This window comes from Chiloscyllium plagiosum, chromosome 4, assembly GCF_004010195.1.
Source record: "Chiloscyllium plagiosum isolate BGI_BamShark_2017 chromosome 4, ASM401019v2, whole genome shotgun sequence".
NCBI classification, from domain to species: domain Eukaryota; kingdom Metazoa; phylum Chordata; class Chondrichthyes; order Orectolobiformes; family Hemiscylliidae; genus Chiloscyllium; species Chiloscyllium plagiosum.
Genome location: NC_057713.1, coordinates 104,508,178 through 104,524,788, shown reverse-complemented (window position 1 = coordinate 104,524,788; position 16,611 = coordinate 104,508,178). Strand labels below are relative to the sequence as shown.

The 16,611-nt window shown below is 39.6% G+C and overlaps 1 protein-coding gene across 5 annotated transcripts in view; it reads left to right on the top strand.

The window, feature by feature from the left end:
• The window catches only part of itprid1 (ITPR interacting domain containing 1), a 138,984-nt gene that overhangs the window by 20,100 nt on the left and 102,273 nt on the right, over nucleotides 1–16,611 (top strand). For 3 of the 5 annotated variants that reach the window (XM_043688819.1, XM_043688820.1, XM_043688817.1), the window contains exons 2-3: nucleotides 10,387–10,587; nucleotides 15,058–15,106. In XM_043688819.1, coding sequence (XP_043544754.1) covers nucleotides 10,440–10,587; nucleotides 15,058–15,106 — 197 coding nt within the window. In that variant the 5' untranslated portion in view covers nucleotides 10,387–10,439. Of the gene's footprint in view, nucleotides 1–1,376; nucleotides 1,453–10,386; nucleotides 10,588–13,736; nucleotides 13,771–15,057; nucleotides 15,107–16,611 lie in introns of those variants that run through there. The other 2 variants (XM_043688818.1, XM_043688821.1) reach the window with 2 other exon arrangements.

Below are 16,611 nucleotides of genomic sequence, written 5' to 3'. Positions count from 1 at the left end.
ACTCACCTATTGTACTCTATGCTACTTTCTTCCCACTCCCACCCTCCTCTCACTTATCTCTCCACCCTTCAGGCTCTCTGCCTGTATTCCTGATGAAGGGCTTTTGCCCGAAACGTCGACTTTACTGCTCCTCGGATGCTGCCTGAACTGCTGTGCTCTTCCAGCACCACAAATCCAGAAGTTGATTGGTATCATCCTCACTGCTATCTACACCTCTAATTCTATGAGCCCCAATTCCATTAAACAACCTTTTAAGCAGTACTTTACTGGAAGTGTAGCTAGACAACGTCTGCTGCATTTACTTCATCCAACTTAGAGTCATAGAGATGTACAGCACGGAAACAGACCCTTTGGTCATCCATGCCGACTGGATATCCCAACTTAATTTCGTCCCACTTGCCAGCACTTGCCCATATCCCTCCAAACCCTTCCTATTCATATATCCATCCAGCCACGTTTTAAATGTTGTAACTGTACTGACTCCACCACTACCTCTGGCAGCTCATTCCATACCTGCACCACCCTCTGTGTGGAAAAAATTGCCCCTTAGGTCCCTTTTGTATCTTTCCCCTCTCCGTGATCGAGGTTGGGAAATAAATATTCCAAGGTACACAATATTTCAGAAACATTAGGCAGAATGAAAAGGAAGAGGGGTAGTTTTACAAATGCTAATAAAGGCAGGTTTGCCACCTTAATCACTTTATCCATCTACCTTCATACCTTAAAGGAGTGATATGCATGCATACCAAAGTTCTGCTGAAATTCAGTGCTTCACAGGGCATCATGTAGTCCCTTTCTTGTTTTTAAGACTGCCGGATCTCTCAGAAGCTCCCCATTTTCTATGCAGATACTGTCCTGAATTTCTATGACTGTTCAAGTAAGAATAAATGAGTCATTCTTGCATTGTTAGACTGTGACGTTTGGGGTACCACAAGGATCAGTACATGTACTCCAGCTGCTCACAATAACTATCAATGACTTGGAGGTGGGGATCATAGGGACCATCTATTGGCACAATGGTAGTATCCCTACCCCAAACCAGGAAGACTGGGTTCAACTGGAAGGTTCATTTCCAGACGTTTCATTACCCTACTAGGTAACATCTTCAGTGGGCCTCAGGTGAAGCAATGCTGAAAATTCCTGCTTTCTATTTATATGTTTGGGTTTCTTTGGGTTGGTGATGTCACTTCCTGTGGTGATATTATTTCCTGTGGTGAAGTCACTTCCGGTTTCTTTTCTCAGGGGATGGTAGATGGAGTCTAACTCGATGTGTTCGTTGATAGCATTCTGGTTGGAATGCCATGCTTCTAGGAATTCTCATGAGTGTCTTTGTTTGGCTTGTCCGAAGATGGCTGTGCTGTCCCATTCGAAGTGGTGTCCGTCGTCATCCGTATGTGAGGATACTAGTGAGAGAGGGTCATGTCCACAAAACGTCACAGGATATCAGAAATGGTGAGAGGGTGGAAAGTGGAGGTGAACAAACAGACATTGTTGTCCTTTTCAATAAGTCAGTGAAGGCAGACATGCATGTATAACCAGCCACAATAATCTCCCCAGTATCTGGCACACCTGGGGAATGGGGTGGGGGGAGATGGGGGGTAGTGTGGTGGGGTGCCTTTTAGCTGAATCTGTGGTTGCATGAGAAACACCCATGACAAGTGGGAGAACTCGACTCATTGCTGCCACAGGTGAATGTGTGTTTTAAAGATAAACATCCAGGACCACTCATTAATGCTAGTATACCTGGCTGCACTAGATCATTCTGTCTTTATTGATTAAGATAAGTTTGAACTAGCTTTATAAAAGAATTTGATCCATTATTCCCTTCCAAGAACTAACACCAATAAAGTCCCCATTATCCCTCATTATGGGCATTTAAGCGGGTATTGGATAGGCATATGGAGGATAGTGGGCTAGTGTAGGTTAGGTGGGCTTGGATCGGTGCAACATCGAGGGCCGAAGGGCCTGTACTGCGCTGTATTCTTCTATGTTCTATGTTCTATGTTCTATTTGGGTCCCAAGCATCTGGAATTTCCCCTTTGAATCTCAGATCCTGGTTGTATGAGAATTCTGGGTGCTTAGGATCAGATAATGGGGATTTCACAGAATTAGCTAATAGTGGAGCCTTTATCACAAGTGGATTTAAGTATAGGAGTAGTGAAGATGTGCTTCATTTCTGTAAGAGCTTGGTTAGCCTCCACCTGGAGTACTGTGTGCATTTTGGTCTCTTTAAGACCTTTAGACATAGGAGCAGAAGTAGACCGTTTGAGCCACTTGAACTTTCAATGAGATCAGACAATCCACTACTCTATTTCCTGCCTTATCCCCCGACCTTTGATTTCCTTAATGATCAGAACTCTATCTCAATCTAGAACATACTTAATCTCAGGAAAGCTATTATTACCATAAAGGAGGTGCAAAGAAGGTTCACCAGTCTTGCCAGGAAGAGAGATTGGATAAATCGGTCCTTTATTCTCTGAAATTTCAAAGAATGAGAAGTGATCTCATCGAGCCCTATAAAATACTTGAAGGGATAGACAAGGTAGATGTCAGTAAGATGTTTCCTCTCATTGGGGAGTCTCGAACCAGAGGGCGCAATTTCAAAATTAGGGCAGGGGTGACATTTAGGTTGGGTAAATTGGTCCTTTATTCTCTGAAATTTCAAAGAATGAGAAGTGATCTCATCGAGCCCTATAAAATACTTGAAGGGATAGACAACGGCGACGAGATGTTCTCCAAGATCAAGGAAGGCGCCAGAGGCATCGTATACGAGGTGGAGGGGAAGGTCATTTCCAGAACTGAAGGTTGATGTCAGTAAGATGTTTCCTCTCATTGGGGAGTCTCGAACCAGAGCGCGCAATTTCAAAATTAGGGCAGGGGTGACATTTAGGACCGAGATGAGGAAAACTGTTTTACTCAAAGGGTTTTGAATATTTGGAATTTTCCACCCCAGATGCCTCTCAAAACCCAGTCTTTGAGTATAATTCAGGTAGGACTGTTAGATTTCTGATTCCCCATTCCATATTGGCATAGAATAGGTAAAAGGAATTAAGGGTTCAATTAACCGTGATTGTATTAAATGACGGGCTGAATGGCCTACCCTTGTTCCTAACTTCCTTGATCTTGTTCTCAAACAATTCAACGTGGGCCACACAAAGGCTGGCAGCTCATAACTCTGCTAAGTATGTGAGGATGTGCGAAAACAGCAAAGTAAAGTATACAGATGGTTGCACCCTACAGGGAAGCATAAAGTGAGTGAGTGATAAGAAAGCAGGCTAAGAACCATAAGGTATATCCTGTGTATATGCAGGAGATGAAAGGTATATGTTCCTCTTGGCAGAAGTTGCAAGTTGTAGATGACTCTCAGCTCCAAAGCAAAATGTAGAAAAGTTGAATTAGAGTGTAAGTTGGTCCAATAACAGGCAGGAGGCTGTTGATTTACCTATGCTGACTTGCATGGATGAACGATCATGGAGGGTGGTGGCCATGGAGACTGTTGTGAAGAAACAGTTATGGATGGTCAGGACAAGCATTTAGCAAGCTGCAGCTCCCAGGTACCCACATAGATTTGTATATTGGGAATATAGGCTGTCTAGTTTCTTGGAAAGGAGAAGAAAATTGATGCATAGATAAAGCAAGTTAGATTAGATTAGATTAGATTAGATTAGATTACTTACAGTGTGGAAACAGGCCCTTCGGCCCAACAAGTCCACACCGACCCGCCGAAGCGAAACCCACCCATACCCTTACATTTACCCCTTACCTAACACTGCGGGCAATTTAGTATGGCCAATTCACCTGACCCTGCACATCTTTGGACTGTGGGAGGAAACCGGAGCACCCGGAGGAAACCCACGCAGACACGGGGAGAACGTGCAAACTCCACACAGTCAGTCGCCTGAGACGGGTATTGAACCCGGGTCTCTGGCGCTGTGAGGCAGCAGTGCTAACCACTGTGCCACCGTGCCGCCCACAGTTAGGGTGTTAATGCAATGTACATAAAGTTAGGGTGTTAATGCAATGAACATAAAGTAGTCACGCTCAATGGCGAGAGTCTGAAGTTGTCATTTAAGGATTGAGGGGAAATAAAATCACAACATTGGTTTCTCAAAATTAAGAATTTGATGGTTTTCAATCTCTCCATATTTTCCTACACTTTCAACTACCAAGACAGGGTGGGGTAATTTCAGGAAAAGTATAGTTTTAATGTTTGCAGTTTGCTCAGAATTCATATTGGATTCAACCAGTAAGATATGCCATTCTACCCAACCAGTTTATATCAGTGTTTACACTTCACTCAAAACTCCTCCAATTTTACCTCACCTAAATCTACCATCATATGTTTATCTAGTTGTCCTTTATGAATCTGTGTTGTTCATTGCAACCAGTGGCAGTAAGTTCAATGTTCTCACCATTCTTTCAATAAAGCTTCTTAATTTATTATTTAATTTCTTGCTGGTTATCTTATAATGACACTTGCATTTCTACTTGGAGGTATTGAACTGTGAGTGAAGTAATAGATTTCAAAAGGATATACCTTCCAGCAGGGTGATATTGAGAGAGGCAAATCAACGATGATTTTCAATGATGATTATCAGAAGAAAAAATTGTAGGCTATTGAGAAAATGGAGCTAGCCCTCAGAAAACCAAGTGGTCTCCTGTGCTGTAACCAACCGTTCAATAATTCTATGATGAGTAACACTACCTAAGTGCAAACTGTTATTACAAAAAAGCATTTGTCATTTTGCTCTTACCAGTTTAAATACAATATTAATTCCATATACTTTTTGGGATTTCTAAGAAGCATCTCTCTGTATTAAAAGCTTCGGCCTTTTTAAAAACTCATTGTAATTCAGTGGCACTAAAAACGGCTTATTGCTAATATAGGTGAAAATAGATGCTCCAGAATGCAAATTAGATAAGTAGGAAGTGTGCTTATCAAATGCACTAGACACTTAGCATGCTCTCAGTCGGGCAGCATACTCAGCATTGGTCATGGACTAATTTCGCTGTCATATGAGAAGACCTCAACCCCAATCACCGTTCTCGTTAGGTGAAACTAAAACTCAGATGGGTGTCGTGTGTTTTTTTTGGAAGCATCAAGGAGGCACACTGTATTGGTGAGAACTTGCTGAAATAAGTCTATTCATATTTTGCACATTAATGATTATTTTAACTAAAGCTGCTTAACTTCATATTTCTCCACAAACAAGTAATCAATCTTAAAAGGAGGAAGACTGAGGTGTTTTTAATATCTTAGGTTTGGCCTAACATGATGAATTACAGTGCATTCCTATTTTAGATTTTGCAGGAACTGATTGTGAAGAGAAATAACTTATTTTTCAAAACATTTAAGGTTCTCAATATGTTAAGGAATTTGGACTCCTTCTTACACACCCAGTGTATGAATTAGTAGCAGAGATAAGCAGCATGGTCCCTTGAGTCTAATATGCTATTCAATAAAATCATCAAAGATCTGTGGTTACAGCGCATTCCCGCCTACCCCCAATAAGCATCCACTTTGGTTCTCAAGAACCTATCTATCTCTGGATAAAAATATTCAAAGGTTCTGCTTCTACTAACTCTTGAGGAAGACAGTTTCAAAGATTCATGAATCTCTGTGACAAAGAGAATTCTCCTTTATCTCTGTCCAAAGAGGGCGGCCCCTTATTTTCAAACTATGTTCCCAAGTTATTCAATTCTATAACAAAAGGAAACCTTCAATCCACATCACCCAGTCAAGACCTGTCAGGTTCTTGTAAGTTTGAATCAAGCAGCTTCTTACTCTTCTAAGCTCCAGTGGAGTGTATCCATTTCCTCATAAGAAATTTCTAGATATCAGCTTATTAAGTTTTGTTACCCATCTCTCAGTGCTGTTGTAACCAGGGATATAGCATTCAGAGAACCTGAGATCTTCTAGACCCATTGCACATTTTAGATTTCACTGAAGGTGGATGGATGCACCAGTGCAATAAAACAAAATACTGCTGATGCTGGAAATCCAAAACAAACACAGAAAATGTTGGAGAAACTCAACAGGTCTGGCAGTATCTGTGGAGAAAGAAATAGAATTAACATTCAAAACTGAATTAATACAGATTTCACGTCATTAGATGGTATAACTGGAATACCCTTCAGCTTCCGATGTGGGAAGTAAAATGTTTTCATTCTATGAGTTGAGGGATTGTAGCCAAACAAATTCTGAGTTGCCATTTGGAGAATGCAGAGCCTCACTGAATTGTGAAGAAAATCTCCATTAGTTTGGTTAGACTGGCAGCCTGTATCAGTTACTGCATAAGTATATCACCTACAAAATTTTACAAAAGCTAGACTGACTTACAGCCACTCAGTTATACTCAGCTGTTCCCACAATGCTTTCGGTTAAGGAATTCAAGGATAACCCAGTGATGATCAAGACATTGTGATATATATTCAAGTTAGGATGCTGTAACATGGGGTAAGGAACTATGGTGATGGTATTTCAATCTATTTGTTTCCTTTATGCTTCTGAGTGAAGAAAGTCAAAGAACTGGAAGTTAGCATTTGTGAATTCTTAGCAAGCTATTGCAGTACATTACGAAAATTGTGTACACTGTAACCACTGTGCAAGGGTGAGTGGATGCTTAAAGAGTTCAAGTGGATGAGGTGTCGAACAACATTTGTGCCAGATGGTTTTAATAGTTAAGGATGTCACTGATGCAGGCCAAAGGAGAGCATTCCATCACGCATTTGTGCCCTGTACGTGGTGGACTGGAAATGGGTTAGCCATCATTGTTGCCTCTTTCACTTTGTTATTGAAGGTGGCCATTTCGTGTGTGCGTATGTGTGTGTAAGATCATTTACTGCGGCTGGTTTTTGATGCAGTGATGTCAATACTGTGGATTTATTCTTAAATGAGCTGAGGTTAGCATGAAGGTCTCTCCTTCTCAATTTCTCCCCTTGCCTGAGACATAGTAACCCTTCGGTTACCCCACCGCCAAATGTCTCGAATGAGAGAGCAGCCCTACAGTCCGGAAGGACTTTGGCGACTTTAGTATTTATTGTGCATTCTAATATGGCTGTGGACCAAAATACCTGACCTGAATGTCTTTCCATCATGCTGGTATGAGTAAATTATCTGATTTTCTTAAGACTGCCGAGCCTTTCTACCTTGCTTTCTCGCCTTTGCTGTTCAATGGAAGCTAGTCTATTAATTAGAATGCTTTCATATATATTCCTCTATCTGGTGGACATTCCACATTCCCTGAGATTCACCTTCAAGGAGCTCTTGAAACTTAATCTTGACTTACTTGACAAGTAGTGTCTAAGTTGGTGTAATACGTGATCACAAAATCATAGAGTCATAAAGGGATTTTATCATCAGTCATATGTTCTGCATGTCTGTTCATCTAGAGGATGATGGCTGATGGTTTTTGCCTTGAACTACTGGGTACTTCAACCAAAGGCAACAAATGTGAAATCTATCCAATTGTTTACTACGCCTGAGTAGACTGTCCATGTACCCCAGGAATACTGAAATATACATATTACCATAATTTTATGGATAGGAAGATTTATTCTAAGTTATTACACCTTTTTTCATAGTCTCTTGTGTAAATGGACCAACACTAAAGCATGTTCTGACATTCTATTTGCCACCCCACTGTCAAGTAATTATTCAATACCCTTTTGAAAACCATGAATACATCTACCACATCCTCAGATCCTAATGGATCATCAGGAAAAAAAACTTTTCCTCATTTGGTTCTTTTCACAACTGAACCTATCCGTGGGTGACTCATTGGATTCCAGTATCCCTGGCAACTTCTTCAGGAATCATAACTTCTTCTTGGCCAAACAATAACTATTTCATAACAACTAGGTGCAACAATACTTCAGGTATTGCATACAAAACTCTTGATCCTTATGGTTATTATTATTATTATGTGTCTTGCAGATGCCTTTGCCTGACTTGGTGTTCCTATGATAAAGTTTAGATGGGTACTTGATAAGCAGTTAGTTAACTGCACCTCAATAACCTTTAACCAAGAGAATTTCTATGTCATCATGACCAGAGGAACAATGAGAGAATCTATTGGTTAGAGTTCAGAAACAACAAAGATGCTATCATCTGCTGATATATCTATCGTCTTCAAAATTTTAAAAAAATTTGTTCATTTGTGGGATGTGGGCTTACTGGCTGTCCTGCATTTATTGCCATCCCTAGTTGCCCTTGAGAAGGTGGTGATGAGCTGCCGTCTTTACCACTGCAGTTTACCTGCTGTGGGTTAACACACAATGCTATTAGGGAGGAAATTCCAGGATATGGAGCCAACAAAAGTTAAGGAACAACAATATATTTCCAAGTCAGGATGGTGCATGGAGGAGAACGTGAAGATAGTGGTGTTGCCATATATATGCTGCCCTTGTCCTTCTAGATGGAAGTGGTCATGGGTTTGGAAGATGCTGTCTGAGGATCTTTTGTGAGTTTCTGCAGTGCATCTTGTAGATAATACAAATAGTAAGAGTTAAGCAGAGCGTTGAGCATGTACACTAGTAGGTTTTCTGAACCTTTATAAAACTCTCAAATAAAAACAAAGTGCTGGAGAAACACATCGGGTCAGTCAGCATCTGTGGAGAGAAAAATGGAGTTCAAAGACCCTTCATTAGATGCCCCATTAGAATACAGTATCTAGTTCTGGTCATTTAACTTTAGTAAAACCCAACAATTCTTGAGGCAGTGCTCGGGAGGTTGACTTGAATGATTCTAATTATGAGTCACTTTAACTACAAGGTCAACCTGTAGAAGGATTGTTCTTCCTGAAACAAAAGAGGTTGAGGAAGTATTTGATTGTAGAAGATTGAGAGGTTTACATAGGCAGTGAATGAAAATCTATTCTTGTTAATTTTGGTTCAAGAGTGAGGATGCAGCATTGATGTTTAGGTTAAATACAGACTTATGTAAGAAAGAACATTTTAGGCAGTGGCTGGAGGTGACTGACCTGGAACTCAATGCCTGAAGTGATGGAAAGGGAGATGATAATGATATCCAAAGGTAACTGGATGGACACTTGAGAAAAATAAACTTATTGTGCTGTTGGCATAGAGCAAGGCAATGGAACTAGCTGGCTTGCTAATGAGCCAGCACAGCCTCAATGGACAAATTGGCCTACTTTTGTACCATTATGTCTTCACTTCATCCTCAAGCCAACCAGAACTTGTAATGATTACTGCCAGAAACGAAATTATATATAACAACACATGATTGGCACCTGAAATTTGACCTCACTGAATTTGCTCAGCACTTGATATTTAACATAACAAAATGACTCCAACTTTGTTTGCTTTAGAGATCTAATCTCATTTGTTTTTTGGATAAACATTGTGATAGTATAATTCTCAATGAAATGTATCACTGTGTCTGAATCAAAGTGTATTGGGCTTTTACCTGGCCTGGAGACTAAAGGACAATTTGATTGTGGTATATGCTAAGAAATCACATACATCTGCCATGATTTTAGACCATAAGACATAGGAGCAGAAATTAGGCCATTCAACCCATTGAATCTACTCCACCATTCAATCATGGCTGATAAGTTTCTCAAGGAGAAAGTGAGGTCTGCAGATGCTGGAGATCAAAGTTGAAACTTTATTGCTGGAACAGCACAGCAGGTCAGGCAGCATCCAGGGAACAGGAGATTCGACGTTTCGGGCACAGGCCCTTCCTCAGGAATGAGCAGAGAGGAAGGGCCTGTGCCCGAAACGTCGAATCTCCTGTTCCCTGGATGCTGCCTGACCTGCTGTGCTGTTCCAGCAATAAAGTTTCAACACTGATAAGTTTCTCAACCCTATTCTCCTGCTTTCTCCATGTAACTCTTGATCCCCTTGACAATCAAGAACCTATCTATCTCTATCTTAAATATACTCAATGACCTGGCCTCCACAGCCTTCTGTGGCAGTGTATTCCATAGATTCATCACTCTCTTTGGCTGAAGAATTTTCTCCTTAGCTTCGTTCTGAAAGATCTTCCCTTTACTCGAAGGCTATGTCCTCGTGTCCTAATCTCTCCTACCAATGGAACTATCTTCCCAACATCCAGTCTGTCCAGAACATTCAGTATTCTGTATTTTTTTCATCCATGAGAAATCGGTGAGGATGGTGTTTGTGTTGATGGAGAAGGCTATGGGTAACAAATGTCGGATTTTTTTAAAAAATCCGGCTCTATTTGTATGGCAAATCTGCTTCCAAGGTGGCAATGCCTTTTAATCTGCAAACCAAATGTAAATATCTGAGCTGATTAAAAATGCCATCCAATACCTGGTTAAGGTGATCCCTGAAACTGAATTTGGGGCTGCTTTTTATGGTACTTGCAAAAATTAAATAAAATCTTTTTATCATATTTTGCAGCTTTTATAATCACTAGTCTAAATGCTGCTTGAAGATTCCTAGCTATCAAGAAAATGGCTTCAATCTCACTTCATCAATCAGTGCTCAGCAACCTTGACAAGACAAAGAGGATAAATCAAGCATCAATGTGGACAGTCATGGATGAAAATTCATCAGGAACAGTAACAGATGATATGTCTACCTCTCTCCATACAAAGAACAGTAAGAGATTTAGGGTTTTCCTGTTGATAAATGTCAGTGAATAGCGTGGGAATATTTTCTTCATCTATTGTACCAAGTCTTGACAGACAAATTACTGTTATTAATGATATAGGCAATACAGAAAATTAAATCATCCATAGCCAACAGATTGCTTCAAAGTTCTCTAACTCTGCCACAGGAGAAAGTGAGGACTGAGACGCTGGAGGTCAGAGTCAAAACGTGTGGTGCTGGAAAAGCACAGCAGGTCAGGCAGCATCCAGGGAGCAGGGGACATTCCTGATGAAGGGCTTATGACCAAAACGTCGACTCTCCTGCTCCTCGGATGCTGGCTGACCTGCTGTGCTGTTCCAGTGTTCTGTCACATCAGCCATGAATAGACAACAACTAACCAGAAGAAAATGTTGCTCCACCATTCCTGTCCACAAATATGAGGAGTCCTGCACATCAGTGAAAAATAGAAGGCTGTGGTTTTTTGCAATTATCTTCAGTCAGAAATGTTGACTCAAAAATCCATCTGGGTCTCCTCCAGATGTCCACATCATATCAGCTGCAAGTCTTCAGTCAACTTGATTTGCCCTATCTGTTATCAAGAAATGGCCAAATGCACAGCAAGTGTCATGGGACCTGACATCAGGCCAGCAGTAGTTCTGAAGACCTCTGCCCTAGAACCATCTGTGTCTTTAGCCAAGCTGTTCCAATACAGCTACAAAAATTTACATTTATGCAAAAATATACAAAATTGTCCCAGGTATGACTGTCCACAAAATATAAGATAAATGATCAAGCCATTAATCTACTCTAAATCATTCATAAAGTGGAGGAAGCTAAGAAATACAAACACGATAGCACTTGTTCATCAATGTTCAATTTTGATTCTGCCAGGGACACCTGGTTTCTGACCTGATTGCAGCCATTATTAATACATAGATAACAGAGCTGAATTCAAGACATGAGGTGATTAGTGGCATTAATAACCCTTGACATCAAGGTAGCATTTGACCAAGTGACAACAAACAGCACAAGCAAAATTGTAGTAAATAGAAATCAGGAGACAAACTCTCACTGGCTGGAGTCCTACGTAAGTGTTAAAGTCACAGAGATCTACAAGGCAGAAAAAGACCCTTTGGCCCATCATGTCCACGCCAATCAAAAACAACCATCCTACATTTCTAGTCCTGTTTTTCAGCACTTGGCCCATAATCTTGTTCTTGATGTCAGAAAATGCACATCAAAATGCTACTTAAGTGGTGTGAGTGTTTCTGCCTCTGCCACAGTTCTAGATTCCTATCACCATCTGGATGGCAAGTTGTTCTCCACAACTCGTCTCAAACCTCTGTCCTTTAACTTAATTGTATGCATCCTCAACATTGATCCCTCCAACAAGGGGAATAGTCTCTTCCTGTCTATCATATCCATGCCCATCATAATTTTATACATTTCAATCATGTCCTCTCTAAATGTCCTTTGCTCTAAGGAAAACAGTCACAGTCTGTCCAAACTCTCTTCATAACTGAAATTCTCCAGCCCAGGTAACATGCTGGTAAACTTTCTATGCACCCTGACCAGTGCTGTCACATCACTGCTGTAGTGTGGATTTCAGAATTGCACACAATGCTCTAGCTCTGGCTTGACCAACCTTTCAAAAGCTTCCAGCATCACCTTCATGGTTATCCAGCAGAAAGGAAGATGGTTATGGTGGTTGGAGGTCAATCATCCACTCCTCAGGGCACCTTTGCCAGAGATGCTCAGAGTGGAGTCCTAGATCCAACCATCTTCAGCTACTTCATTAATTACCTTTCCACCATCATAAGCAATAATAAGAATGAATGAATCCAAGAAAAATCCATGGAAAACGCGCTTTAGATGTGACTAAGCATCGTTATGTAATTTGTTGTCCAGAGCAAAAGAGACAAGGTGCCTGAAATGACACCTCCAAAAGATACCTTGAAGGAAGGAAATGATAATAATACTAATGAACCTGCACCGATATGTGTTAAAATGAGCTTTAATCTGATGATGAATGTTTCCATCATAGATTTTCTTAATTGTGCGGTATTAATGTATATAGTGCAGTTAAGTGACAACATTATCTTGAGTTACTATATACTGGTGATTCTTACAAGATTGTACAACTATTCTTTGCTTTTTTTGACAATGCCAACACTTTGAGATATTGCAGTACAAGTAAGGCAGATGTTGAAGAACTAGGTCAGAAGGATAGGTTTTAAAAAAGAGCTTTCTGAAGGAGGAAGGAGAGCCAAAAAGGTTAAGTGGTTTATTGAAAGAACAAATAACATAATATGATGTGATACAATGCTCATCCCTTTTTGGGATGACAATGGATCAAGTCTACCTCCTAATTAACTACCCTCAAGAGGGAATAGGTAGGGGGAATCAGAATTCCAGGACTTATAACTGGGTCTGCTGAGTCTGATCAAACTTTACCCAAAAAATAAGAGACAGTTGAGATTGTTACCTTCTTCATGATATTCTCTGGTTTTAAATCTGCCAGAACATAATTTCCCTAAACATTGCATGTGTTGAAGTGAAACTATTATTCTCTCACCACAATAGCAGTTGGGTTTCTTGAATTACTGATACAGTTTGAGACAGAGTGAGACAGCTTGAACTTTAAAGCATACAAAGTTTTCAAACTAGCAAATGTGCAATTTAGTGTCTATATGAAAAGCATAAAGCATGAATCTGGATCAATCGAGAAAAGGAAAAGGTAGCTGGTTTTTACTTCTATTAAAAAATTGAGTATTAAAATTTACAAGTTACAGTGATTTTATTTTAGAAAGGAGAGGATATTGATTAAATACTAAAGTTATACTGCTTTAATTCCTGGCTGTGTAAGACTACATTCAAAATGAAAGTCTACTGATTCAAAGTATGTTCATGTGCTTATATTAAATACTTGGGGTTATAAAGTGAATTGTGGAACTTTTTTTGATTCATACTAACCCTTCCTTTTTTAATTTCTCATATTTTGTGAAAGAGATACCTATTGTAATGAAGAAAAGATGGATCTTCGGTGACAATTATTTTTGCTAAGTCAAATACACCTTCAAAGGAGATAAGAAGAATTGTGATCTAATATTCTTCTATCTGAATGGTATCAGAAGTGGCAATGTATGTTTTCATGCTTATGTAAGAAAAAAAGTCATAGAACGTAATTTTTAGGTTTGTGCATTTTCTTATCAATCAATTTACATTGTGGTGAAGGGAATCAACCATATTGTGTTTCTAACTATTTTATTTTCTGCAAGCTTACCACAAAGTAAATATTTAATGTTAATTTCTCTACTTTTAGGATATCATTTGACCCTTATTCCTTTGGAGTAAGGCCTTGGCAGCTGAATTTACAGCAGCTAATGATAGAACAATTGTAAGTGTGAGGCCAGAATTAGAGAAGCAAAGGTTTCTTAAAAGACTGTAGATTTTTCATAGAACAAATTAAATGTGAGATCTAACTGTAGTGGCAATTTACCACTTGCAGCATAATGTAGCTAAGAAAATATAATAAATAGGTTAAAACTGGCCAGTTGAGAGACAGAATCTCACTCCACATCATGATCATGCTCTGAATGAAAGGCATAAAAGTGAATGCTTAGGGTGACAAGATATTCTGGTTTTACTGGCACAGTTTTGGTATTTCATTAAATCTCTTGACGTTGTTTAAATTTGTTTTAAAAATAGTTCAAATATCCTGGTTTGCACCATTTTCTTTTTTATCATGGATGTTGTGAAACTTGAAAGGGTTCAGAAAAGATTTGCAAGGATGTTGCCAGGGTTGGAGGATTTGACTATATGGAGAGGCTGAATAGGCTGCTACTGCTTTCTCTGGAATGTCGGATGCAGAGGGGTGACCTTATAGAGGTTTACAAAATCACGAGGAACATGGATAGGATAATAGACAAGGTCTTTTCCCTGGGGTGGGGGAGTCCAGAACTAGAGGGCATAAATTTAGGGTGAGGAGGAAAGATTTAAAAGGGACCTAAGGCTCAAATATTTCACGGTGAGGGCGGTCTGTGTATGGAATGAACTGCCAGAGGAAGTGGTGGAGGTTTGTACGATTACAGCATTTAAAAGACATCTGGATGGGTATGTGAGTAGGAAGAGTTTAGAAGGAAATAGGCCAAGTGCTGACAAATGGGACTAGATTAGGTTAAGATATCTGGTCGGTATGGACGAGTTGGTTGGAAGGGTCTGTTTCTGTGCATGCATCTCTATGACTTTATACTCTCGGATTGTGTCTATTTTTTAACTACATTATCATTAAATTACTAATGAAAATCAATTAAAGATTGCCACCAGGAACCTCCTTTATACAATGATCAATGTGTGGAGGGAACGTTGGGCAGGGTATTATTGCAGCAAACTTGGTGCCATTATGGAGGGATAAATGAATTGAATTGCATTGTTTAATCTTTCTGATCAGTACTTGTTTTCAATCTTGTGCTTCCTTAGGAGACTATAAGCAACAAAGTATTCAAGAATGGCTCAACACTAGCTGCATGTAAGTAATCATTGCTTATGCGTTAGAATTTGTAAGCTGTTTTTTCCTTTTCAATTCAGTGAAAAAGAGACCATTTTCCTTCCTATTCTTTTCTTCATTCTTTGTTTCCTGATGATAATGGTCATGCACTAGCTGCTCCTCTGTCAATATGATGACAATCCGTACTAAGAATCCATAATCTGTTATCAATCTGTATTTTATTTGCTTGTAGAATTATAAATTTGAGCATTTGTGAATTCCATGATCACATAAATCACTTCCCTTTTAGTAAAAGATGCACACTATATATAAGTTGTTCATTCATAAAATTTGAGAAGTTGCATGACAGTGCAATTGAAATATGACTATTTTCAGAGTGTGATACAAATCAGTATGATTAAGTACAGTACATGGCAGACTCAAGTGACTTCTGTATACAGGGATGATTGTATTTATATATACATTATATCATACATTTTCTGATAGACATGGTTCCAAAGATTTGGTGCATTATGCTAGGATTGCCCTAAACTGGGATGGTTCCCATTGAGCTTTTGTGACAGTGCACCCCTCAAGGTAAAGCTCTGTACTTGAAAATTTGTGAGGCTTTGATAACCACGGACTACCTGGCAATTCTTTTAACCAGAAGACAGTTTTTTTGGGTAGATCAAAGAACCTCTTTTCTCTGAGTTAATTGACTTCTAGCTGCAGTTGATGTCAGTCTAAATGTGCTTTCCAGAAGTAGTACAAACAGTACAGAATTCTTTCTTCTCGAACTGCAATAATGAATCTCAATGGAACCACAGCACCTTTTCCACAGATGTTTCTTGCAAATGCATATACTCCATTGTTGTTATCTTGGAGGACAATTGATGTTGCTCTGAGACAATTGGTGTGAATGAAGGATTTCAGGAGGAGAATCCATTTTTTAACCACCAGACAATCTCCAGTCATTTCTTCTATAACTTGATGGTTCCGTTCTTGTGCAACATCAAGTTATAGAAAAATCACACTTGAGAAGCAGTGCTTAAAGATTTGGCGCTGTAATCGCATTACAACCAACACACAAAGTTTATGCTATAGAAATAGCATCTCCAATTCACCAATCACATTTCTGCGAATTCGTGTTATAACAGAACAAACACTACATCTTGGTGTAGTTTGACAGTTCTCCCAATTTGACATTGTGCCAAATAAATTTGGCAGTTTAGCTGGGGAATTATTCAACACAATTCATGAGACTTTTATTTCATAGAGATTCATTGCTGACCACTTTCTAATGAAGCTGTGATAAAAGGTCTTTCTCTGCAAAAAACGTTCCACAAGATAAAAGTATTGCAGCACAGTCAAATTGAATGAAGAATTCATATGGCAATCTAAACAGATCCATCTGTTGTGCAGGAGGGTACAGGTTGTAATTAGAGCAATTGACACTGGAGGGGGTGTTGGAGGCTACCACAAAGACTGGCGGAAAGCAGGGCATTTTTTAAAAGGTCCACCTTGGCACTGTGGAACCTGTCTACCAA